This window comes from Colletotrichum abscissum (genome assembly GCF_030869225.1).
Source record: "Colletotrichum abscissum strain IMI 504890 chromosome Unknown Scaffold_37.1, whole genome shotgun sequence".
Lineage (NCBI taxonomy): Eukaryota > Fungi > Ascomycota > Sordariomycetes > Glomerellales > Glomerellaceae > Colletotrichum > Colletotrichum abscissum.
The window spans coordinates 361,927-387,520 of NW_026850287.1; the positions used below are offsets into that span (position 1 = coordinate 361,927).

The 25,594-nt window shown below is 54.3% G+C and overlaps 9 protein-coding genes across 9 annotated transcripts; 5 read left to right on the forward strand and 4 right to left on the reverse strand.

The window, feature by feature from the left end:
- Window positions 1-1,383: 1,383 nt before the first annotated feature.
- Window positions 1,384-2,164, forward strand: CABS01_12412 (hpt domain-containing protein; the record flags this gene model as incomplete). The annotated part of the gene is made up of 3 exons (XM_060545766.1): window positions 1,384-1,404; window positions 1,498-1,670; window positions 1,894-2,164. 3 exons carry the CDS (start codon window positions 1,384-1,386, stop codon window positions 2,162-2,164), a joined length of 465 nt encoding a protein of 154 aa, XP_060396623.1.
- A 1,604-nt stretch (window positions 2,165-3,768) lies between these two features.
- Window positions 3,769-4,524, forward strand: CABS01_12413 (uncharacterized protein; the record flags this gene model as incomplete). Its single annotated transcript, XM_060545767.1, has 1 exon — window positions 3,769-4,524. One exon carries the CDS (start codon window positions 3,769-3,771, stop codon window positions 4,522-4,524), a length of 756 nt encoding a protein of 251 aa, XP_060396624.1.
- A 986-nt stretch (window positions 4,525-5,510) lies between these two features.
- CABS01_12414 (uncharacterized protein) lies at window positions 5,511-7,330 on the forward strand (the record flags this gene model as incomplete). Its single annotated transcript, XM_060545768.1, has 3 exons — window positions 5,511-6,414; window positions 6,523-6,732; window positions 6,846-7,330. 3 exons carry the CDS (start codon window positions 5,511-5,513, stop codon window positions 7,328-7,330), a joined length of 1,599 nt encoding a protein of 532 aa, XP_060396625.1.
- Window positions 7,331-9,652: 2,322 nt separating this feature from the next.
- CABS01_12415 (uncharacterized protein) lies at window positions 9,653-10,432 on the forward strand (the record flags this gene model as incomplete). Its single annotated transcript, XM_060545769.1, has 1 exon — window positions 9,653-10,432. The coding sequence occupies one exon, from the start codon at window positions 9,653-9,655 to the stop codon at window positions 10,430-10,432; it is 780 nt and encodes a 259-aa protein (XP_060396626.1).
- Window positions 10,433-12,490: 2,058 nt separating this feature from the next.
- CABS01_12416 (uncharacterized protein) lies at window positions 12,491-14,794 on the reverse strand (the record flags this gene model as incomplete). The annotated part of the gene is made up of 5 exons (XM_060545770.1): window positions 12,491-12,823; window positions 12,892-13,420; window positions 13,485-13,736; window positions 13,795-14,394; window positions 14,598-14,794. The coding sequence occupies 5 exons, from the start codon at window positions 14,792-14,794 to the stop codon at window positions 12,491-12,493; spliced, it is 1,911 nt and encodes a 636-aa protein (XP_060396627.1).
- A 953-nt stretch (window positions 14,795-15,747) lies between these two features.
- CABS01_12417 (uncharacterized protein) lies at window positions 15,748-15,873 on the reverse strand (the record flags this gene model as incomplete). The annotated part of the gene is made up of 1 exon (XM_060545771.1): window positions 15,748-15,873. One exon carries the CDS (start codon window positions 15,871-15,873, stop codon window positions 15,748-15,750), a length of 126 nt encoding a protein of 41 aa, XP_060396628.1.
- Window positions 15,874-18,155: 2,282 nt separating this feature from the next.
- CABS01_12418 (uncharacterized protein) lies at window positions 18,156-20,589 on the reverse strand (the record flags this gene model as incomplete). Its single annotated transcript, XM_060545772.1, has 2 exons — window positions 18,156-20,357; window positions 20,416-20,589. 2 exons carry the CDS (start codon window positions 20,587-20,589, stop codon window positions 18,156-18,158), a joined length of 2,376 nt encoding a protein of 791 aa, XP_060396629.1.
- Window positions 20,590-23,090: 2,501 nt separating this feature from the next.
- Window positions 23,091-23,747, forward strand: CABS01_12419 (uncharacterized protein; the record flags this gene model as incomplete). The annotated part of the gene is made up of 2 exons (XM_060545773.1): window positions 23,091-23,406; window positions 23,464-23,747. The coding sequence occupies 2 exons, from the start codon at window positions 23,091-23,093 to the stop codon at window positions 23,745-23,747; spliced, it is 600 nt and encodes a 199-aa protein (XP_060396630.1).
- A 408-nt stretch (window positions 23,748-24,155) lies between these two features.
- CABS01_12420 (uncharacterized protein) lies at window positions 24,156-24,557 on the reverse strand (the record flags this gene model as incomplete). The annotated part of the gene is made up of 1 exon (XM_060545774.1): window positions 24,156-24,557. One exon carries the CDS (start codon window positions 24,555-24,557, stop codon window positions 24,156-24,158), a length of 402 nt encoding a protein of 133 aa, XP_060396631.1.
- Between the last annotated feature and the right edge of the window lie 1,037 nt (window positions 24,558-25,594).

Consider the following 25,594-nt stretch of genomic DNA (forward strand, 5'->3'; position numbering starts at 1 on the left):
AAGCATTCAACGGGCCTTATACCGGTCCGTCTTCACCTTCGGTCAGTTCACCTCGAGTCGTCCCTACCGACGGCCGAGAAGGCACGAGAGCCTACCCATCAGAGCAGCCTCAGTCTTGCCGGCGTGTACCTATTGCCGCCGGCTTCAATTAGCGACATCCTGTCATCCACCGGGCCTCATCATCCGTTGTCTCATCAAACCCGCGGCTTCGACTTTCAATACCTCCGACACAACTTCACTTCGGCTTCCTTCTTTCTCCACCCTACCTTGTTGCACGCAGGTGTAAGAAAGAAGAGACGAACCAATCAGTCCTTGACCTTCCTCCCTATCCTTCGCCGTGAAGCAACTGTCTTCTACGGCGCTTGATCCTGTCATTGGTATGTATGTACAATCCGTCTCCTTTCCATACCTTGCCTTACCTAAGGCAAGGTACCTACCTACTTTACCTTGAAGGTCGAGGTACTTGGAGCCGGGTACTTTGTAGCAAGTCACCAGCACCGCACCGCAACCCCACCACGCGCGGTCTTCCCCTCCAAAAAAAAAAGCCCACCTACCCACATCCACTTACTGCATCCCCCGCCGAAAAATTATTAGACACCTCGGAAGCCCTACCTGCTTCGCTGCCTGCCTCTTTTACACCACCAACCAGCTCTTCCCGACGTCTTATTATATGCGCGCCCGACCATAATCGGACCCGATAGCTTACCCTTTCTCATTCTACCTTAGTTCGGAAAACACTTCGTCGTCCTCTCAGACCTGAGTCCGCAGTCTCCATATCTCTACCTCTTTGTAAGTTATTTGTCTTGTGTGTGTCCGGTTCTGCTGCCCACGAACACCAACCCCTTCCTACCTCACATATCCCGAATATCCACCCTGAGCTGCATGCTCCCTGCGGTTGCGGTATATCTCCCCTTCACCATCATCACACCTGCAGCACCGCACTGCTGGCGCTGGCGGCGGAAGCACCAACGGCGGCAACGGTACGGCCTGGCACCTTGGCCACTCTCCTCATCCTTACACAGGGCAATCCAGATTTCACCAGCCTACCTATCCCCAAGAACCGGTCGCAAAGAAGCCGAAACCTTTGTTCCACAGTCCACACACACTCCATCATACATCGTGGGATCCACCACCACCTGACTGAACATCTGCTTTGCTGTCTTGCGTTGGCTCGTTGTCTTTCTGACCAAAATCTTCGCTTCGGTAGCATCTCTCCTCTCTTCCTGTGCCTACCTGCTGTCGCCAATCACACACCGTCCTCTCATCTCGAGCGCCCTTAGCCAATACCATTTCAAACCACGCCTTTATCTGCCCTGCCTTCACGCCCACTTACGCTACATAGACACACAACAACTCTAACAAACCGCACACTCAACCGCCAAAATGCCTGCTTCAGAAGACAAGGTATGTGATTAAGTTTTACTTCCGTGTGACGCTTCTGTGGTGATGTGTTTTGGGCCACAAGGGCTGGGCTAACGTGGGGTGTTTTGCACACAGAGCGACGATGGTCCCCTCAGTACCCCCGACTTTGGCGATGCGATTGACTCAGTCACCTTCGGTCAGATCCTGGAGATGGATGAGGACGAAAATGATCGCGACTTCAGCCAGTCAATCGTTTTTGGCTTCTTCGAGCAAGCAGAAGAGACCTTTGAGCAGATGGACGAGGCCTTGTGAGTCGCATCATCACCACCTCCACCATCATCATCATCATCATTACCCCCACTCTGCCTTGCTGGCGCCCCCCTCCGCTCTCCTCTCCAGCCCTCTTCCCCCCTTCACCCCTGAAGTATCCTCAGTAGCAGATAGAAACTCATTTGCTGGTGGCCTGGTGCACGTTTCGATTGCGCTGGCTGTGGACAATGCTGACTTTTGATTTCTTACTCAACCTTGTAGAGAGGAGAAGGATCTCGAGAAGCTGTCATCGCTCGGCCACTTCCTCAAAGGCTCTTCAGCCACGTTGGGACTCGTCAAGGTTAGAGACAGCTGCGAAAAGATTCAACGTTACGGCAAGAAGGAGAACGAGGATGGAACCCCTGAGACGGACGAGAAGCTGTGCCTGGAGCGAATTGAGAAGACGCTCAAGGACCTCAAGACGGAGTACGAGGACGCCGAGAAGCTTTTGAAGAAGTTCTTCGGCACCGAAGAAGAAGAAGAAGAAGACTAAAAGCCGCCATCGACGACTTCTGGTCAACACCGCCGCTCCGTGTCTTAGCACCAACCGTTCTGTCGCCCAGCATTAGAAACGATGGCTGTGACGACAAGAAGGATATGGGCCACGATGGAGGATGTTCTACACACCTCGAGGGCTGCGCGGCTCTCCCAGTACCTTGGCCCTTTGACACTTTGCTTACGAACCCATTTCTCCTCATACCCCCTTCTCTACGCTTACGAATTTGATTCACGAAGAAAAATTGGCATTTTGGCATGGTGACCTGGATTGGCTTTGCATGGGAGACCCTTTTTTGTTTGCAAAGGGGAAAGCCAAGTTGAATAGCTGGATGGCCGAGGCAGTCTACCAACTGAGACGAAACAAAGGTTCTGAAGGCTCGTGCCATGGGCCCCCCCATTTACGCCTGCCATAGTCCTAAATCAACAGCATGCTCTCACAGTCTTTACCACCTTCACTGGATAGACGGACAATAGCATTACCTGCGTTCGTTTGTAAAGAGCCGATACTCTTAGCGGTACAGAGCTGCTGATCCCACGCGAGTAACGGCGATAAAAGCCGCTCTGTGAATTAAATCTTTTAATTCCTTAACTACGATTTTCCTTCCTTCAACTGGAACAAAACTTACACGCGCATTGCCGGATGGACGGCGTCATATCTGTAGCACTTCCACCCAGTCCTCGTGGTGGTGGTTCAAGCTCCGGGGCTGGCAGACGGGCTGACAAGCAGGATTCCATCCCCGGTGCGGGCAGCGGGGAACCCATCAAAATTCCATCCGAGCGTACCCTTTCTAGTAGGTGACAAAATTGGACGCTGGGCAACGAAAGATTGTAATACTGACTTGCCTACTTATTGATCATAACCTTCTGATTCTATTCATCTCCATTATTTCTACTATTACTTCCAGGTTACATATGTGCTTATCAAAGGGTACTCTTTTAAGAAAGAATACGCATAGCAACAGTAGGGAAAGAGCCCGGTAGGATACCTACCTATAGAGCGGCATACGATTATGTCACCCACTTGCCTTTCAGCCTTGACCGACTGACATCATTGTGAGGAGTGACGAAGCCCAGGCTCAGAGATCGACAAACTGACGCCATAGCTCAAACCTGGTATGTCTGCATATTCTTCTTATGGCACTGAGGAGCATCCTGAGCCCGTGAGCCCTGTGGCGGTGCGGGATCTGCTGGAAATGTCTCCCATGCGCTGCGCTCCAAGCCTTTCCATTCTCAAGCCCTTCTCACCACCATCGGAGGTCAAATCGACGATGGATCTGATTATCTTTCTTGTCACGCGAGCAATGGGTCTTTAAGAGGGCTTTCTCGTTGCACCAGTCTTCGGGCCGGCCCGACAGGACCACGCTGTTGGACTGCTCGTTGACTCCGTTCGCGGGACCGTCCAGGAACTAAGCTCTAACGTGGTTCGCAGATTTCGCTGGCCATCAGAACACCTGCAGGCTTCCTAGGTACAATCTTCACTGCCAGACTGTCTCTTTCTTCTAGGTGACGAAGCGTGCCGGATCTGGAAGATCCCACTGGACCAAGCGCAGCGGAGCACCAAGACTTCATCGACTTGCCCCCCTTTCCGAGCCACCCACCATGCCCCCTCGCCCAAACGCCAGGCCTTCGCCTACACACTTTCTGTGCATACCTTTGGTCACCTCAGCCTCGAGACCCCAGCTGTCAAAGAGCCTGGCCTCCTTCAAGTCAGATGTCACCAGCCCAGACAGCTTCGCAATTCCTACAGACGCCGTGCGGCCGCTCGGCACTCTGCACCTCACTCTTGGTATCATGAGTCTGGCCAAGGACGAGGGCATCAACAAAGCAACCGAGGTCCTCAAGAACCTGAAACTGCGGGAGATCTTGGCCGGCATCGCGCCTCTGTCCTCCGAGACCCCGTCGGCTGGCAAAGCGCAGTCGTCTACTGGCACCCCCGGAACCGACTCGCCGCTCCGAATCACGCTTCGCGGCTTACACTGCATGAAGTCGGGCCCTCGAGCGGATCCCAGCAAGGCATCGGTCCTGTACGCGCCGCCTGCACATGGCGAAGGTGTTTTCCAGACATTCTGCGAAAGAATCAGAGCTACGTTCGAAGAGGCCGGAGTTATGGAGAAGGATGCCCGGGGCTTATTGTTGCACGCCACCATCGTCAACACGATCTATGTCAAGGGCGGCTGGAGTAAGAAGGGTCCGAAACTGACCATCGACGCGAGGGATATACTTGACCGATATGATGACTACGTCTGGATGGAGGATGTGCCCCTGGAAAAGATTGCCATCTGTCGCATGGGGGCCAAGAAGATTGAGGGGACGGATGACGAAGCATACGAGGTAGAGGCCGAGATCGACTTTTAGTCTGATCCAGCAGCCCGGGTCTTTACACGACTTGTTAAGAAGCTCGCGAGCCTCAATGGTCCCTGGGGAGCGTTGGATGTCCCTACTCGGAGCATTCAGAGCCTTGATACTTGCCGGTGTTTGTGACAGTCTCTAGACAACAATGTGAAAGGTATCGCTAGGAGCAAGTGATCCATCGCCGGCGACCATTGAACACGGAACTTGGCAGCATAGACAGATAGGAAAGAGTTACATGGTGGAAACAACTCGTAAAGTATAGGGAAATGTGACCCAAAGGTTCACATAACCTAACCCTTCAGTACAAAGCCTATGTTCCTGTATAAACGCGCACATCCAACCCCAGGGCTCCCTGGCAGCCGACCGCACCGCACCACACAGCCCCCACGGTTCAGCCCCGAGCGGCCACAAGCGCCGGGCCGCTAAAAATACCGCTCCGGCGGGGAACTATGGGACACCCCCCTTCCAATGACAGGAGGGACCCTCGCCGGCCCCCAATGTCGACCTAACATCCTAGAAGGACCGACTTGCGACGACGTCCCAAACCCAGCTTCCACGGGAAGGCTACCTTAATTGCCTCGTCTTGCCTTTCCTTGCCTCAACGTACCTCTGTTTGACGATATCCGATCAAAAAGCTCTCCAGAAGCTTCGCTTTGCGCTCATGTGTTTGCCCCTCGCCTAGAGGCCAAGAACCAGGCAGCCAGCGAACGCCACTCCGTACTTCTCTCGCCAGTCCACCCCCCTTCCGAAGCTGCGTACGCACACTCAAGACCTGTCATCAACGAGGGGAAAGGTCAGCGTTGGCCGAAAAACCAAGGGGAGGAGAAGGAGGGCCAGGCCAAAAGAATTCGAAAGGGCCCGTCAGACCTCCCCTTCATCGCGAGCGGGTTAGAAGAATAAGCGAAAACCCGCCACGCCCCAAAACTCATCGTCTTACCTCCCCATCATGCAGTACCAAGCCAGTCGCATGCTCCTCCCCCGCCGTCTCCATGACGAAAGATAAAAAGCTCGGCCGGATGTCCACGACACCGGCGGAGAAGCGCCGCTCCTTCATCCCAGGCGGCAGCAGCAGTAGCAACAACAAGGAACACACCAGCGGTGGCGGAAGCAGCAGCGCCTCGAATAGTAACGCTGCCGGCGGACCCTCGTCGTCCTCGGCCAAGCCGCCAACCTCGTCGTCCCAGCACGGCGGAGGCGGGTCGTCAAACGCCCACCACGTCCTGCACACCTCGAACCCGCGCACCAGCACCGCGAACATCATCGCCCCGCCTCCCCGCGCTCACCACGGCCCCGCGAACTCCTCCTCCGCGAGCCCAAACCCCGAGGACGGTGTCACAGCGGCCACGGCTTCGAGCAGCAGCAGCAAAGATGCTAAGGACAAGGACTCAAGACACAAGGAAGCCTCTGGCGGGGGCAACAACAGCAACAACAGCAACGCTGCTGGCACCGCAGGCACCACCAGCCACGGCCACGGGGGCATCTCCTCCTCGGCCCAGGTCAAAGATAAGGACGCGCGCATAGCGCACCTGGAGCGCGAGCTCGAAATCATGGAACGCGAGTTCACCAAGGAGCTGGACAAGCTCTCGCAAAACGAGAGCGAGACGGCTGTCTTCTGGCAGGCGAAGCACAGCGACGTCAACCAGCAGTTCCTCCGCGCCGACGCCGACCTGCGGCTCCTCAGGCAAGAGTCCGAGGCCCGGGACGCCGACCGCGACGCCCTGCGGCGCGAGGTGGGCGAGCTGCGGGTGCAGGTGCGCGGGCTCAAGGAGTTTGTGAGCACGAGCACGCGGACGAGCGGGCAGACTTCTGATGAGGTGTTTTGCGATGGCATGGCGAGGTTGAGTAACGGGTTGCAGAACTGGGTTATTGTCAACTTTCGGAGGGCAAAGTTGGGTACGTTTCTCTTCTTATATCCGTCCGCGAGAATACACCCAGGCGAAACTCCGGAATACACCTCAGAGAAGATAAGAGAGTATAATGAAGACTAACAAAACATGACAGACTTTGCTGCAGCAAGCGACGACGTGCTCGAGGAGCTTGGCCAGCTGGTACCCATGTACGCCGACCTCGAGCCCTCGGCAAAGGTTCACATGCTGCAGTCAGTCGTCTCGCGCGTGCTCGTCGAGACAATCTTCAACTCGTACTTCTTCGGCCTCCCCAAGGAGCAGGCCGAGCAGCTCAAGGCCGTGGAGCAGACCCTCTCAGGCTATGGTGAGTGATACTCCTTATCCTTTCTCCTTCTCCCCTACCCCTGACCCCCTTATTTCTGGAAGCTCAAGAGGGCAAACGAAAAAAATCGGCTAGCTACTAACACCACATGACAGTCGACTCGCCAGAAGCAATCAACAACTGGCGCTCCACAACACTCGCCCTCCTCCAGCGCGAAGCGGACTCCAAAATGCAGGCCGAGACGTTGGCAGCAACGGACCGCGTCATCGCCCGCGTAAACCGCATCCTCGACGCTGTCACGGACGCAGTCCCGGCCCCACCAGCCACGGGAGAGACCACGAACCCCCGCGACGCCGGTCTCCGCGCCCTAGTCGGCAGCGCTGCGGACCTCGCGCGGCAGCTCGCCGTGCAAAAGGCCGTCTTCCGGGTCCACATGCCCGACATTGTCCCGCATCAGCAGACGAGGTTCGACGCCGCCACCATGGAGGATATCGGCGGTGAGGATGAGGAGGCGCTGTCGCAGCGCGATATCGCGTGCGTCACGTTCCCCGGCATCATTAAGCGCGGGGACGAGAACGGGGGCCATATGCAGTATCAGAATGTCATTGCCAAGGCTAGGGTACTATGTAGTCCCGAATAAGACGCAGTTCTGGTGCTCAAACTACCATTCTTTTCACTTTTTCTTTTCCAACTGTCGTCGAACATAGACGGTTGCCTTGCGCCTCGTGGTCCTGGCGCCCTGGCTGAGCATCTCAAATATCACATGTACCTCATACCTACCCATGATATACCGTTCTTGATGACGCAGAACCCCTATCAAACCATGGACGCAAGTCAGATTTGCACATTACCTCTTTTCGCAGCATCACTTATCAATGCTTATCCCACTCTCGTCAGCCATCGCCGGCGGCCCGTCCACATGATGAGCCTGCAGACGACAAAACCAAAGCGGAGAGACGAACGAACCCTTCCCCATCCTCCTTCCCGCGCGGCGCGGACGGGAGGTCTCAACCGAGCCTTGCTACGACACTGTGTAAGTAGGTTCCATCACGAACGTCATCAAAGCTTTACAGCAGTAGCTTGCTTGCTTGCATCAAGAACTACCGAACGAAGAGGATTCAACGTTGAACTCGGCGACGCCGTGAAAGTCGTGACGTCGGCCAATCGAAAGATCGTGTTCACTGCAATACCCCATGTCCACTTACTTCCCAAGACATGCAGCCCTCTGGAGTCTGGCGAGCGTCCTGCAGCGTGGTCGGCCGGGGTGGGTGAGAAGAGCGGGGTTCCGTCTCTGCCTCTTCCCTTCTTTCCCCCCTCTCTCTCCTACGGATACGGAATTCATCCCATCAACCTGCGGACTTAACTTGATCCTCCCGAGGAGAGAGACACAAAGTTCAAATGGGTAGAGTAGAAGGATTGAGGCTCTGCGAGCTATTGGGGCAAGATTCTCTCCGGGTCAAGTGGATTCCCCGCCCTTCCTCCAACACGGTTCGACAGTTGACGCACTCGTGCTGTATGGCAAATCCTCGCCATGCTTTCTATGTGTCGTGCCGCACTCACTGCATTATCGAGATTTAGCCCCCAATGGCAACTTGACTCCATGTCGATGCCGACCCGCGGAAATGAGTGTATTCGGGGCACATTTCTTGACGCAACAGGCTTCTTTGCAATTCGAGGAATGTTGCTTCGGCGTTGCTGTTTCTGCAAGGAAAATCAATGTTCCCCCTTTTTTTCTTTGAATAATTTGCTAGAGCTCCTGTTGAGGTACAGGACTCGCTCGCAATGCGGGCTACTACCGGCAATTCCGCCGTGTTACTGCAGCACGCTGTACAGCACTCGCTTGCTCTGGCAACCTTGTCTGCTGCGAAGGCGCCCCCCGCTCCCCTCTCGTTTCTAATGCCGCGGGCGTACACGTGGACATCTCATAGTGGGTGGCTATCGCCATTGTATCCATGTAGAAGAGAAACATAGAGACCGGACATTTGAGCTGTAGACGGGAACGACGTAAATCGGTCCCGTACGACATTGCGCTGCAAGCCCAAGGGTCATTGCACTCAATGATGATAGCCCTACGGAGCTGGAGCTGCCACAGGCGCATATGATCGGACACCACCTCCGGTTCGACGCTTCCGTTGAAACGATCGTCGATCTTCTGCGCGGCGGAACACGACATTGGAAACAGACTTCTTTGAGGACAAACCTCCTCGCGAGGGAAGGATGTCTGCCTCAATGCCACTTAGAACATTTGCTGACATGCTTCTTTCTGGCCCACCCGCCGGTTGGCGAAAGGGGATCGATTGGACGGGTTGATACTGGCATTGGTGTGGAGAGCTGTATCTATCCGTCTCGGACGTGTGTGGGCTCGTGCCGCCGCCGGCCATGGTTCGCATGGAGTGCGGTCGAGAAGGTGCCATACCCGAGCAACTGTGTATATGTAAGAACACTCTAGTCGTATAATATCTGACGCGTCCCCAATGCGTTAGAAGTAAAGCAAAGAAGGTAAACTCTTTCCATCCCACCGCTCACAGCTTTAGTATACCTACCTTCCCCGACTGAAGTATCCGTCCATCCTTGCGCGGACACTGTACTTTTCCACGTTTGCATTCTCGTCGTTGTTGGGTAGTACGGTCTTTCCTCGAAAGATCGAAGTGCAGGTCACTGACCTGCAGAGTCATCTGCGACCACCAACCGCCCGCTCATTCTGCGTCTGCTGTTAGCAGTACACCGTCTCCACCTACCCAAGTCGCCTGTCAGCTTTCCATCCCTCTGCGGTGTCTATCGCTTTTCAGCTTCGACATCTCGATCTTGCTCCGCGATTCTCGCATCTGCTGGAAACAAACTGCGGATTTCCATTTGCGACTTGCTTTCACCCTGTCCTGTCGTCCAAATATCTATTCGTTCCCCAAAGTCTTGTTGCAGGTGCTCCGCACTTCTTGTTGGGTACCGGTACCCTTTGCACAATATGCCCCCCAACGGTCAGGGGCCTGATGACCCATACTACTCGTCTTCGTGGTCTGGGTACTCCCAGCCTGGTTCTTGGAACAACACTCCTCGATATACTCCTAGCTTGTCTTCCTATGCGAGCTCGTCAGCCTCACAGGTATCTGGGAGCAGTTATGGCAATCAGAGTCACTACACTCATTCGGCGGGTGGTCTGATGCCATACGACGAATTCAGGATGCCTCAAGCCTACTCCGATACGCCAGCTCCGTCACAGTACTCTGCAATAAGCACCTTTCACCAGGGCATCGTGCAGCAGCAGATTGCTCTTCCGCCCAGCAATAACATGCTCTACTGCGAGTTTCAGCCCTGGACTGGTTGCCGAGAGCAGTTCAGACTCGATGATGTCGACTCGTGGATCAGGCACACCGAGAACATTCACCTAAAAGGTGCGTATCCTGCGGCATGCGTATGCTGGTTCTGTGACGACTTCGACTTCAAAGTTGGTCAACGTTGTCCTGATCCTGGCGAGAACTGGAGCCAAAGGATGAGACACATCGCCCACCATATGCTTCATGATGCATATCGATTCGAACAAAGACGACCCGACTTCAGCCTTCTCGTACACTTGAATCGTTATAACATGATCCCTCCTCAGAGCTTCCAACAAGCCATCAATGCCAGCGAAGGCCCTCGTACTCAGAATGTGTATCCATCGGGTTGGAGGCCGCCTAGAGAAGAGGCAGAGGTTCTTATTGCAGGAAATGGAAGAAGAAGGCGGAACCAGGGGAGGCATCGCTGATGACGGCCAAGCACAGTCATGGTATTATTGTTGATGTAGTGTCGTCACTACAAAGACTCAAGGGATTCCGGAGATGTGGGTAGCTGGCGCTTTGATACCGGAGCGGGCCGAGGCGAAGGTGTCGATCATGGGCCGGGGAAAAACGGCAGATTTTCCGATTAGCCTCTGCCACCAACGGGTACGGTTACGACCGTTCATCTGATTTTCTCATCTATTTGAAGGTTTCCTAAGATCGGGTTAGTCGGGAACTCTACACAAAGGTTGTTTATATCTTGCTGGAGGCTGTGTACTGCAGGAACCCGCAGATGGGGCTATACTACCCCGAGGGCACCCCTTCAGTCTTGTACACGCGAGTCCGAGGACATGTGCGAGGCTGAGGGCCAGTTGCGGGTGCGAGGCAGACTCTAAGGTCACCTGGTCACCGGCTCGAGCTGGTGAACAAGATGGCGGCCCAAGTGGGTGGCGGACCAAGGCGGATAGGGTCAGTGTCTTTCGGTATCCTGGGAGCATCGTCCCCTCTTTTAGTGTCTCGCGGGCCTCTGGTGGCTCGACGTTGACTGTTCCCTTGAGGATTGTATGTGAGGATTTCTGCCGAGATTGGCTTCTTTCTGGTCTTGCATGGCCTTACGATGCTTTTGCAGCTGTGCAAAGGAAGAGGTTATCCGATCGTAAGTTGTCAAGCGGACGTGAGTGTCTTATGGCTCTTGCTTCAGGCAGCTACGTCCCGTAAGACTGATAGGTCATCGTCGAGTAAACTCCTACTTCTCACTCAACTTGACTGCAGGGGCTGCTCTTTTAGGTTTCGTTTCATGCTTTTCGTTTCGAATAGGGAAGGAACAGAACGCTCCCCCACTCCGAGGCAGTCAGCAACATGGAGCGGCGGCAGTAAGAGCGGACGAACTACAGAACGAAATTAGGTACGAGATGTTACATAATCTGCACTTGGCTTACATTGCTCGCCGTCGCTTTCAGATTCGAATGAATGAAATCTCTGCCCGTTTCCATGATTTGTATGGGTGATGAGAGAATGAATGATCTAAACCTTACAGTTCTGTAGTTTAGCGGGCCTCCCACATCCCGTCTTATATCAGGAATCCAAAAAATCGCCGGGGACACGAGGCAACCACTCCAGCCAGCCTGCCCTCCGCCTAACGATTTTTACCCAATTCGACGCCGTTGAGCCAATAGCGAGCTGCGTGAACCAACCTTCTTTGCGCCAAACGAAACTTCCAAGGCATTCGTCGTTTTCGCCATCAGTCACTTTTGAAAGCAGGGCTGTGTGGCGTGGCAAAAAAAACCCCCCAAGGTACCATAGGTAGGTAATTGGAAAAGTCTCGGAGACGTGTTTTTTTTTTGAACCACTTAGACGCACCGTTGCACAGCCTCACTTCGGCTCGTACGGCGATTATTCTTGGGACGAGGGATGTGCCGGCGTCCCCGTCAATTTCGTTCGCACGTTCGTTCGTAAAAGAAGCAGACGTAGTCGGTGAGGGATCTTGCTTGGCAGGGTCACATATTCTCGTGTTGTATCGGATGGATGGGCCGGAAATGTAGTCTTCGACATGTAAAAGAAGAAAGTTGAAAGTGCTTGGTGTTCGAGACAACCGTTGAGTTGGAACTCCCACCTGAATATGCGGGGCGAACCGCGGTACGCCTCACTTGAACATCGCCTCGCTCCAGACCGAGTTGTATCAACGTCGCAACTTTGTTATAAATCCAACCCCCAATCGGGAACGCTTGTCACCCACACCTTGACAGACACCCTGCCTCATTATGCACTCATCAGACGCGTCAACCCTGTGGCACAAGTATTGTCTTGCTTGGCGGGATACAAAAAGTGAGTTGTGTTCTCGGGACTGGATCCTCGTGAACTATGTGTGTATATATGACGAGATACCGAGGAGGACCACAAGCATGGGTTGCCCTCCCGTACTCACTTTATGGCCCAAGATTCCTATTTGAGAACCCTCGCCTCTGCCTTTTGCCTGGGTTTCCCTCTGTTCACGCTCCGTCCTTTCGTCGCCGTCCACGGATACCTCTCCATGGTTCGTCCATTGCTCAATGGAACTCGGCATCGACACGTCCGTACCTAACACCGTCCACCTTCAGCTCAAATCCTAGACCGGCGCTGTCGACGATCATTTCGAGTGTAAAGTCAAGGTTGTCGAACTCCACGCCACGCGTTGTCGTCAATCGTGTGAATAGGCTCCTGGGCACGGCATTGAGGTCGGTCGTCAACGTGCACACATGGATTAGATCACGGGTGTAGGCGGCAGGCGGCTCGTCTGCCTCGCACGCAATCAGGTCGTCCGTCACCAGCAGCGACTGCCCAGGTCTGAAGTTTCGGGTATAATGGAATGCAATTGGTGATAACGGGGATATTGCTTCTCCCTGTTTGAAAAGGATCGCGTCAGTATTCGTCTCCTGAAGCCAAGTAAAGGACGGCAGTTCAAACTTACTTTTGCAATGTGCCACTGCATACGGTCCGACACCATCCACCGTTCCCACAGCGGCGACCAGTATCGCTCACTGACCGAGTGTTTCTCCTCGTCATACACGGTTGCGTACGATGTGCCGTAGTGGTACCGCGCCTTGCGCGAAATCACCATGTTGCCCTCGAGTCCTCGCAGCACCGCTCCTCGCACGACGGCCGTCCAGGCGTACACTGGCTGCATGACCTCGATCGAGCTCGTTTCCTGTAGTGCAGTGACGCTGCCATGCGTTGGCCTTTCGGTGTACGGAGGCGGTGCGGCACTTGTGAAGTGTGTCTTGAGCTTTCGGTATAGGTAGTCGCTCTGCCCGAATCCACCAACCAGCACGATGCCTGACACAACACCACCCTTGGAACGAATGCCAGTGACCTGGCCCTGGACTAGGTCGCAAACTTCTTTCACGACAGGGGCAAATATTTCTTTGATTTCATCAGCCGACATGACCATGAAGCCACAGTCCAAACCAGCCTCTTCGTCGTCAGGCAAGCCCGGGAATCTGTACCGAGTTAGAAGATTTCCTCACAATGTCTTGACTTTCAGCTTTCAAGGAATAGACCTACGGCACGTTCACCTCCTGGTGCTCGTCCTCGTTGAAGTTGCGTTTAACAAACTCCTCGAAATACCTCAGGCCCATTTGCCATGTTTTGTTCTTCTTGACCTTCATCTCGTCGAAACGGCTGTGGCCCAGTTTGTTCCGGACATGTTCTTCAAATCTGTAGTTGAGGAACGCGCTGCCGCAAAGACCACCGGTACCGACGGCGGATTCTTCTACCTTTAACGGTTTTAATGATATGATTTTGTATGCAATCAGACTAGATCGACCATTAGCCGTGCTCCCGAGATCGACCGCTGATTACGTCTTGAACTTACTCGACAGTTCCGCCACCTGCATCACACACGATAAAGTTATCACCAGCGTTGAGATGGTTGGGCTGGATGGCTTTTAATGTGTACACCGCCGCGGCTTCGGGCTCGCTGATCATCTGGATTTCTGATTTCAGCCCCATGCCAGCTCGTTCAGCCGCCTGAAGTGTCGTATTCTTCGCTGCATCGGACCACACGGCGGGACAGGTCAAGACAAAGTCGACTTTGGTAGACTGCATAAAAGACTCGCCGTATCTTCGAGTGAGGGTGTCCATGGTGTGCTTATACACCTGTGTGAGATAGTCGCTTACAGCGTCCAGAACATTCTTGTTGTAGCGCTTCAGTTGGGCCGCTGTGTCGAGCGGGCTGACATAGAAGGGTAGCTTTTGCGAGCGATCAAGGAACAGCTTGATGCAACGAAGACGTGCCTCCTCGGGCTTGAATTGGAATCCCCATTTCACTGTGGGATCGGTGCCAGCGGCAGCATTCGCAGAAATGTCATAGCTGATCTCGGTAGGCACCTTGTCGGAGGTGATGCCGTTCCCGCCCGGCCATGTCTTGATGATTTCGACATCGTCTGGCGTTGAAGTGTAAACAGCAGCGACGCTACGGTGAGTGTCAGCATGTCATCCCATGTGGACAGGGCTCGGGCAACACCGTCAATGCTTTGACAGGTGCGTATGGAGCATCAAAAGAGTGAGGGGTTCAAGAACGAGTGCAACGGTTGGCGTTGGCTCAGGCAGGCCAAGGGTCACACTTGAGATGCTCGAAAAGTAAAGTGAGGCTGCATAGGGATGGATGCGACTCACCCTGAGAATGTAGTTCCGAAATCTACGCCGACAATCAGCCGATCGGTGGTGCCAAAGAGCTCCCTGGCAGGTTCCCTGAGGGGACCGTTGATGGCTTCGGTAGAGGAACTAGGCGTGTAGTTGTTAAAGTAGGTGCTTCGGCTTGCCTGGTTCCGTATGCTGCTGGAGCTCGGGCGAAGAGGGAGGTTGAAGCTCATGGTGGCAATATCCGGCTGGGATATGCGCTCATACCCATACTATGCGGACGCAGTCCCGATGGCAAAGGAAACAAAGCGAACGGGACAAGCCCTCGCTGGCGACCTACGACAGGGGGGAGAGACGGACCAGCAGAAAAGTCGATCAACGAGAGCAATGGTAAAGTCGTCGGGAATCGTGCGCAAAAGACGAGAGTCAGGCGTTGATCGTCTCTTCAGGACAGCAAAGCGAGGTTACAGGAACATGATCGTGGGGGTTGTGGAATGGTGGAGGAGGGGTTCAGTCCTGGAGTGGGCGGGTGCGCGCTGGTTGGAAAAAAGGAGGGAGGTGACAGCGAAGGTCTGGAGTCTGGACAGCCCAGTGCAGCGCGTCGGGAGTTGGCGAGGTCCAGTAGCTCCAGGAGCAGAGGATGACACCCCGCCAGTAATGACGACGGAGCAGAAGCGACAAAAGTTTTGGATTCTTGGTCGATACGAGAAAAGTCCACCTGGGCCACGTTTGAAGAAAACTGAAAGGGGGCCCTGCGTGAGTAGATCTCAAGCCTCCCGTCGGGTATTCTGCTGCCTAATCGAGTTCCTGGTTTCCTTTGATGAAGGATGGAATGAGATGAAGCAGTAGACAGCGCTGGCTGGTCGAGTGCTGGTTGACAAGGTTCCGTAGCTGAGGTTCAAGCACCAGCCTAACCTCGAGGGGCGGCGGGGGGAAGGATAGGGCGAGCCCGAAGGACAGAGACAGAGAGGAAGGAAGCAGGCAAACACTGCCCCACCAACGTCCTTAGCTGCCCGGTGCGCAGTAAAAAGGGCTGAAAGCGTGTCCTTGGGCTGGTTCGCCAGCACTCCCTACTGGCTCTGCGCCGATGAGGCGCAGGGCGACACTGAGCAATTGGAGAAAGTACCGTGCTTTGGCTTTTGCTGATGTAAGCAAACTATCACCTTACCATACCTTAGGTCCAGTCTTAAGAGGCGGTCAGTATCATGTGACCCGGACCGAGTCGGTACCCGAGGCCGGGAGAAAATTCCCGATACGCATCCTTGGCACGCAACATTGGGATGAGGTCGTCGTAGTGCGCTTCGTCAGTCATCCCAAAAGATCGGCCTTTTCAGGCACCTGTTGATCGGCTTTCTCACGAGAAAACGTATGCGGTGACGAAGAGCGGTTTCGCAGTATACCGCACGTCCTCATGTCCACTGAAGGTACCTCGTTGTCTTCTGGTCTGCCCTTGATGCACTCCTCTCTGTCAGACGCAGACTCGCAGCACAATATGAGAGTCTATATAGTGGAGCTGCCGACCTCGACCTCGGGCACGAACGCCGAAGAGACGGCGCCGAGGACCGCGAAAAAGCAATCTTAATCATCAAAGGCGCTTCTAAGCCCCGTCACAAAACCAGGTGGTAAATAGACTGGTGGACGAGGGCATTCCGCAAAGCCAACTTCTGAAAACATTTGTCTGATCGTTCGACTGTCTTTCTCAGGTGCTTACAGACTTATGTAACCTGACATGGTCAATTCTACTGAGGCTTTTTGTACCTCATGAGGGCCCTTGATCTATACCGGATCTAGTACATATCCGCACTACTGAGAAGCGCCCAGATATTGCCACGAGACGCCTCTCTCAGTATATATCTGCCAGTCACATAGAACGGCTGCGGAAGCACTCTAAGCAGCTTGAGAAGACTGGCCTCGTTTAAACTCTTGGAAGAGACCAATCCTTTCCTTCTCCACCCAAGACGGTAGAGAGACAAGACATACCATCCATCCGCCTCGCTTCTGCAAAATCTAAGACGGATGGCACCAGGGCGAGGCATCGGATAAAAAACCCACTCACCTCAAAATAAGAAAACGCAAATCACAAAACTGCCCGCCTCCATGTTCTAAACGGCGTACACTGAGGACCCATCAAAACACAGCCTCGAACGCCCTGGCACGCTCTACCCATTCCTTGCTCTACCTCCTATCCCAACTCCCATTGCCCTTATGCACCAGCTCATCCTCCAGCCCCCAAAACCAGGCCGCAGCAAAATAGACCAGGAGCCGCAGTAGCAGCAGCAGATCCCGCCGGCCGCCGACAAACTCACCCAGGGGACTCCTTTCCGTTCCTGACTGCGCAGTGTGCGACCCAACACGCCCCACCCTGTCTTGCTCTCGTTCAGCTCGCCACAGCCCGCAGCTCGCAGCCCTAGCATTCCATACCTAGACTAAGAAGTGACCTGACCCGACGGGAGGAGCTTCGCCTCTTTGCTTCCAACCTTTGGCGCGTCCGTACCGGGCCGGCTCACCGGTCGCGGAAAAAACGGGGGCGCCAAACCCACGCCACACCCGCGCGTCTAAACCGTCTGATGGTTCAGCCCAGAGTCAATTCGAAACTCAACGTTCATTCACATGCTCCCAAGCCTACACTCACACATAGAGACAGCCATCATACTGTACAGACGTACATGTCTTGTTCTCACAATATCACACGGAGAAAGATCTTATGAGCGTGATTCGTAATCGATGTACATCTCTTAGATGTCATCTTGATATTATGTAGTATGGTTATGGCATGACTTCCAAGAAAAATTCGTCCGCCTACGTACAGTTTCCATTCCACCACCTCTCTTGACTATATGTCTTTTTTTGTTCCGCCTCATCCTCAAAAATTCCAAATACAAAAATGATAGTTTCCGCGCGATCGAGTAAACAATCGCGAGACTCAGCCTTTGAGTAGCGTTGACAGGGTTGCCCATATGTATACCATTTGTGTTTTCTGCGGTCCATATATGACAAACTATCCGTTGGGCATCCTTTGGCCAGATTTGGGTTTCCTCAAAGTCGTCTGACGTGTCCAGCCCGCAGAGAATCTAAGAAGATATTATGCCCTTGTCCTTCCTTGTACAGAAATGTGTGACCATGTTTGACCCTCCCTTATCTTGTCCCCAGTCCCTATTGGACCGTGTCCATTTTCTTCCGATTGGGAGACTGCCGCTCCTCGCCCGTGTGAGCCCCAGAAACAAAAGAAATGTTATCTTTGGTATAGGGCGCCGATGGCAGCCCATCCAGTCTATAGTGTCGGGTATTTCGAAACAGATGAGTCGATGAGGAAAGAAAAAAACAGAAAAAAATAGAAATTTGCGCGATGGCGTAAAAGATGCCGCCCTATGGTATCGAAGATATTGTGGAATAGTCGAAATGCCACCCTGCTCCAAAACATCTTGGGCAAAAGAAAATCGAGATCCGGAGTCGAACCCGCCTCCAACCTGGAGGACGGGAACGGTACACCGGCAAACGCCAAACACCCATCCCATGCAAGTGATTACACAAAGAACTTTTGCGATGGTATCTGCTCAGCTCTGTAAGAAAATCTCTTTCAGAGGCAGAACCGCCTCAAAACCGATTGCTAGCCGCCCAAATGCTGGCTGACGCCGATGCAGCCCATTCACTCTCCTCGTACGGGGGAGTAGGCCACTTGTATTGACTTTCAGCGCCATGCGACTTCTTCAGATCCAAAGGCTTGGGTGCGACGGCTTCGTGGTTGTCACCGAACAACACAGAGTTGTTGCCATTGGCCGAAGGGGAGGGAGTCGGGTACGGGTTCGAAATGCCAATGTTGCTGGCAGACTGCCGCAGTCCAGGCTTTCCGTCCTTTTCAAGACGCTTCATGGCTCGGTGGGTCGAGTTCAAAACCTCATCGAGTAGCTCATCCTCTTCATCGGGCGCGTCGTAGTGCTGGACACCATGGGCGTGGGCACGACGGGTTCGGCTCGAAATCGGTCCGGTTCCCTTGGCGGCTCCCATCAGGTTGTCAACAGAGCGCGGGTGGTGCTGCGGCAGAGAGTGATGTCTCTTCAGAGTGCTGCTGGGAGTAATGAGGTGTGCCGGTGGGACGGGAGCGTTGTCGTGGTTCTGCTGGACATCTCTCAACGCCTTATCAAGAGGCTCGTAAAGTTCCGTAGGCTTCGGCGGGGGAGTAGGCGCGTTGTTATCAATCACCATCGAGGACCGGTTGCTGTTCCAGGGGCCGCAGCCGGCCTGAGCCTCGACATCGTCCGAGTTGGGTGACATGGGGGCCTGATGCCTACCAGAGAAACGACGGGCACGCTTACGGAGGTGGGAGAAGAAGCTTTCCTTATGACCACCGGGCGGCGACGCAAGGCCACTGTTGCCGTTAAGGGCTCGCTCGGCCTGCTGGCGGTGAATCTCGGCATAGTTGTTAGTGCTTGAGGCGACCGATAATTGTCTGCCAATCTTCTTCTTCTCATCAATCTGAACAGTGCGCTGGCGACCGTTGGCGTACGAATCGTTGTAAGTCACACCGTTTCTCGCCTCGGCAGTCACCGCATCGGAAATGGGCGAGATGGGGCGGATCGAGGGGAGTATCGGCATAGGTGCGACGTTGGATGGGCCATTCGTCCATGTCGTGCGCTTTGACTGAGCAGGGCGCGTCTTCGCGACGGGGACTTCGTTCGTCGTCTGCGAGGGGACGGGGGACGGTCTCGGGGTTGATTCCTTGGAAATTGATTGAGGAACGGCAACTTCGGCGCTTTCGGAGCGGCCAATAAGGGACTTCCTGAACCAGGACGGCTTGGTGGAGGTAGGGGTAGAGGAGTTAGAATTGTTGCCGCGGCCAAGATCGGACTGCTTGCGGCCCAAGATTCTCGATGCAGAGGACTTCGGCCTCAGGGGATCAACGGCATCGACAAAGTACTCGTGAGCAATTGCCTGTGTTGAGGTCGGGCGGGTCTTGGGGTCCCACATCAGGCACCACGTAACGAAGTGGCTCAGCGAAGCGGGCCACTGAGGTTGCTGCAAAATCGTATCCATGGCATGAGGAGCCATCTTGGGGAATGAGAAGCCCAGCTTGCCGGCTAACCTGGTACCGTCCTTCCATTCGCCGCCACCGACACGGGCACCAGACTTGTTGTACCAGTTTCCGGGGCTTCCCATGATCTCACATACCCTCCAAACTTGGTCGACCTCGTTTCCACCGGGGAAGAGTGGCTTGAGTGTTGCAATTTCAACTGCCATGGCGCCGACAGCCCAGATATCGACGGGAGCGGAGTATTCGCCAGCACGCAGGAGAACTTCGGGTGCTCGGTACCATCTCGTTGAAACGTAGGTCGTGTAGGGAAGCTTTGAGTGGGTTTCGCGTGCAAGTCCAAAGTCGGCAATCTTGACGGTGTAATTGGGAGGCGTGGACGGGGGAGTGACGAGAGCCGAATATCTGCGGAAAGACGTGACGGTGTCTTGGTGGGATGAGGTGGAGACAAGAATGTTCTCGGGCTTGATGTCGCGGTGGAAAAAGTGATGTGCGTGAATGTGCTCGAGGCCCTGCATGATCTGGAAAAGGATGCTCTTGACACTGGCGTTGTCGAGGCATTTGTGATCCCGAGCCTTCATCAATTGGTACAGGTTACCCTCCATGTACTCCATGGCGATGTGCAGCTTCTTAGTGTACGGGTCGAGGAAGATGTCCAGGGCGGGGACGAGGTGGGCATGGTTGGGCAACGTCTTCAAGAAGACGACCTCACGAAGCTCCAAGCATGGCGTAAATGACTCAAAAGTCTTCTTCATGGTCTTGATGGCAACCTAAACGATGTTTTAGTGACTTGATGTGGTGTAACGGGATTGATATGCAGGAACTTACCACCGTACCGCGACGAGCCACGCTAGCACCTGCGCTACGGACCCGGGCGAGAACGACACTGCCAAAGCTACCGTCACCGATTTCCTTGAGGACCTCGAATCGGTCTTCGAGAGCCATGTTGTTGGCAGAGTGCGATGATGAGCCTCTGTGGGCCAGTTCGTGTGCGACCGTCATTTTGTGTGAGTTTTGTTGTGTGGATGTGATCGTTGATTCCAGTCAAGATCCTCGTGACGACGGTGTTTCTGGGGCGGGTCAGCTGGCCAAGGCCGCTTTCTCAGGCGTATTAGCCTGGACCGTACCAATGCTGTGCCTAACTAGGAGGAGCTCTGTGTAAGAGCCGCTTGCGAAACCTGTGGCATTCAGACCGGTAGCTCTTCCCAGTATGGTAGTGTTTGTTGGTGGTGATGCGGTGGTGGTGGTAGTGGTCAAGGTTGGTGGTGGTAGTGGTAGTGTGTGTTTGGTTGAAGAAGTGTTGAAAGTTGTAGTAAGGAAATGCTTTGTGCGGATGATGTCGCGAGTAATGGGTCGGGGAACAGGTTGATTTTGGAAATAGAAAAAAAGCGAGAATGACTGAGCTGGGATGGACCAAGAGAGCGAAACCAGATGAAGAAGAGGAGACAGCGAGGGACGGTCGAAGCCAGGAGGTGGTCGATATTATTAAAAGGGCCAGGGAAGGGTCCAGGGGGTGGGAATGGAGCTAGAACCAGTCGATCGGGGATGGATCCTCAGACGTGGATATCCAGAGGAGACGATGTTCTCGGGTGCGTGGGTCGAGATTGCGATGATGAGGAAGCGACCCTTGGAAGGTGGAAGGGGGGTTGGGCGACCAGGTTTTGTTGGTTTGGTCTCTTTTGGAAGCCGCGTTGAATTGTGAAGCTGGTGACGAGGGGAGAGATGAGCATCGACGCACGAGGTGTTTGGGTGGCCGTGGTGGTGGTGTTGTTGGATGTCGACCTAGTCTTTGCTGTCCCGTCTGCGCAATGCGTGTGGTGTGAGTGCTTGGGTGCAGTTCAAGTAATAGCAGGTTGCTTGTAAATGCAATGCAGCATTCGCGGACCGGACGGCAGTTGACGGATGCTCTGCCTGTTGGATAGCAAAAGCTGGACGAGAACTGCGACGCATATGGGTTGTTAAAAAAAAGAGGGACGAAGAAACAGATGAGAGAGGAAGGGGTCAGGGAGCTTTGGGAGAGGAGGGGAGCAAGAAGCCGAGCGGAAGTGGAAAGGGAGAGCAAGAATGAATGGGTGACGAGGGTCGAGTGGATGGACGGGACGGGGGAGGAAAGAGAGTGTGTGAGAGAAAGTGAGAGTGTAAAGGTACTCCTTTCGGTACGGTAAGGTACCGTGTAAGGTAAGGTAGACAGACACCAGTAAGGTACGGTACCTTGCGCGGTACGGGTACCTTAGTAGAGACTGAGTGTGAGAGAGAGGCGTGAGAGAGAGCAGAAACCCACACACGATCCAGCAGAGTGATTCACCGTGGACCCGCGTCGGGATGGGCGAAGACGAGGATTTGAGAGAGGGCGAGGGGACGAGGGGTGGGAAACTTGGGAAAGGAAAGGAACCTCTGGGCTCTGTGGCTCTGTGTAGGGATCTGAGGTACTCCCGTAATAAGATAGGTAGGTACCCCTAGTCCACAGGCCAGGCGTGCAAAGTGCGGTACGAAATGCAGTGCAGATGGAAGGGAAATTGATTTCAACTGACCGGGAGTAAGTGGTAAAATGGAACGAGGAGCCGGCCACTATGCCGTCGACTCGAGAAATGGCCGGGGGCCCGTTCTTAGCATGAACGAATGAGTCCGGGGGGGTGAAAGGTAGAAGGAGAGGGTACTGGTGATAGGGGCCCAATTTCGCTAATGGTTTTCGGGGGGGCAGTCGTGCCTCTTTTTTTTCTTCCTTCCCTCTCAGTCCTTCTGCCCTTTTGCCCTTTGGCTCTGGCGGGCCAATTTGCGCTCGAAGGGTGTGTACAAGGCAAAAGGCAAGGGGGGGTGTGATGGTGGTGGTCTGGGAGTCTCCTGGGACCCGGGGCGGCCAAAAAAGCCTAGGTAGGGGGGGGCCAGCGACCAGGGTCAGGCTGTAATGTTTGTGTGCGAGTTGTGTGCCAATGTGCGCGCGTGTGTGTGTGTGTCCAGTTGTGCCAGTGTCTGTCTCTCTTTTCTTGCCCTGCGAGAGAGAGTGTGTGTCCACGGAGAAAGTGGTGTGTGTATGTGCGCGCGCGGGAGAGGTACCTGACTGGCCTGACCTGACCTGACTTGACCTGTAGGGATAGGTACGAAGTGTCAGGTATCTTTTCTCTCTCTCTCTCTCTCTCTGTGCCAGTGGTAGCAGGCAGGAGAGACAAGGTGATGAGAGACAAAACTGTACCAGCCAGAGTCCAGAGATCGAGAACCACCTCAGAGACGGACGGGTATCCGTACCTGAATCGAGAAGAGCAAGAAAAAAAAAAGAGGATGATGCTGTCGGCTGCAGGGTCGACTTTTGGTTTGATTATGTTCGGACGTTTGGTTGCAACTTGCGAGTGGCCGCTGTGTAGACTTTCTTCTTCCTCGTTCCTTTCTCTCCGGCGGTTGTCTCGTCTGCGCCTGGTGCTTGGATCCCTGGGGTGGAATTGAATTATTGGAAAATCAAACTTCTGCTGGTCTCGCCTCCCGCCGTCACGGTTCACGGCCTGTCTAATATGTCTGTTCCTCTCTTCCCCTCTTCCATCGTGCCCACACCAGTCGACCCGTCTCTTGTTTTGGTATGCAACTTGACATACAGACCGTCGCGCGGGAAGACGACGGGGGTCACGCCGCCGCGCATGCGCAATCGCACACCGCGCAAGTCCTTCAACCCATCTTCACTCCAATACAGACTCATGGGACGTGAGTTGATGGGGCAGCGGGCGATGCTTGATGAACTGGCATACTGCGTAGCCCCGACTGAGTATCTCTGGCCGGGGTGGTCGGCAGTGATGGCCCAGAAACGTAGAGGTCATTGCCCAATAGAGCTTGGTATGTATCCGCTTCGAGGCAGTTGTCAACGGATACATGTTCATCAGGTAGCCCTAGACATGGGATATGCTGCAGACTTGCTGCGAGTGGCGGCATCACCAGGTACCACGACCACCACCGTAGTATCGTACGCTGCGAACGCTGCGAGAAAAGACGGAGAGCAGAAAATAACACCAGGCTGTGCCCACGAAGCAACTCTGCACATGCAAGCCCACGGCAGCAATACTGTCAGCATCATCACCATCACCATCAGCACCAAACTCCAGAATCCCAGCCGCACCCGCCAGCAGGAATGTACCCGGAAGGGCACCAAGGAACGATACGGACAGAATGATCCGTAAAGAATACCTCGGCCAGTTGAAGGGAGCACGGTGCGGCCAACCAGGGGAGGAAAACGGGGAGCAAGCCGTTCACGCCGTTGGATAATGCCCCAGACGAAATTGACTCCTCTTCAACCGGCTCAACAGCGGATCAAGACACAAACTCTGGATTGGAGCAATACTTCTGTGGCGCGGGGCGCGTGCAGGAGGAACTTTGAACAAGAGGTGAGCACCTCGGCGCTGCGCAGTAATGCAAGGTGCGTGTTGTGTATGTGTTGTGTTTTGATATGCCAGCAAAACAACCACAGGACCAAACAGCTTTTGCCTAATACTGGGCCAAAGTGGTGTATATCTTGTACCTGGGGTTTTGTGTCTTGCTGCGAGTCCACGACCGCATACGTTCGTTATCCGTGGACAGAGACGAGTACCTCAGGCCAAAGTAGTGTACACCGTAACGTTCCTGACGGTACGCGCATGTAGCGTGCCACGCCCAGCAGGGCAAGACGGGGAACCAGGTCCAAGAATGGAGCTCCGCGATGGGAATCCTGCAGCCTTATTCGACGACACTGGCTGGGGCCGGCTGGGACGGGGGTCTTCGTCGTCTGGTGAATGATGTGCTCCAGGAAACGATTGGTATTTGTGTACCTGTGTACATTTATGTGTGTGTGAGAGCGTGTGTGTGTCGTCTCGTCGCGACACGTAGAGAGTCCGGGTCGATACCAGTGTATTCGTCGTCCATTTGGATGACGAGTATGAGAGGGAGACCCTGGGAATTGAGCAAACCTTGGAAATCTGCCGTAGGGCACCAGGAGGGGAACAATGCGGGCACATCGGCAAAGATGGGAATCATAGCGTACGGATAAAATGGTAGTGACTGATCCCCAGCCTCGTCGAGGTTGAGACGATCATTGATCGAGACAACCCTGAACTCAAGACGTTGAACGGCCGGATCTGGGTGGAAGAAACTGGAGACCCAAAGGTGAAAAAGAAAGTGGCCTTGTCCTGCGTGGCTGCATCCCGCGTCTGCGAAAGGGAAAAGGCTGTCATCCGTGTCAGGTTGCCCGCTGTTGGATGGTACAAGTGGTTCAAGCGCATAAAGCCTCGTTTCCACTTCTCGCACAACATGGGGAGCAGGAGAAAAGGGGAACCTGGCGAGCTGCCGCGAGCTTGTTGCTCATCACCAATGCTAGTGCCACTTGGAAGCCCTGAAAGCTAGGAAAAAGGGTCTCTTGGTGGCGGGAGTGATCGGAGGGGTCCAGGTCCAAGTTCCTAAAGATGTCGGGGCAAAGGACCACTGTGTTGTCAGTGTGTCTTTTCGTCGCCTCCATCTGGCTAATTGTCAATTCGATCCATGAAACCGAGCTCAAAATGGTGTTTCTAGTAGTGGTGGATGGACTGAAGCATCACCATCACATCACACCTCTGAATGAGAAAAAAGATTAAAAAGAAAAAGGGGCCGCAAGCTCGGGGAAGGTGGAAAGTGGATGCTGCTCATGTCCGTCCGTTTGGTCACTTTTGGTCACCTTGGTGTGAGCTCAGGCACAGTACGTACCTGACTTCTAGCCGGTAGCTCAGGTACGTATCCTTGTCCTCTTCCACAACCTCACCTCGTGCTTTACCTCCCACGCCTCCATACCTTATCTGGATACATAGGATGTATCTCGGTGAGCTAGGTGAACGTTTGGTTCCATCGGTACGTATCTGTACTGAGGCGCTTCATTCGGCAACGCGACATCGACGCGAATGAACCAAAACCGGGGCCTGGCAGGACGTGATGAGTTCGAGCCCGCAGCTGTACTGTGATGTCTACGAGCCAGGTCAGCGGTGTGCGCTTGTGTAGCAGCTTCGACCGTATGGGTAGGTACCTG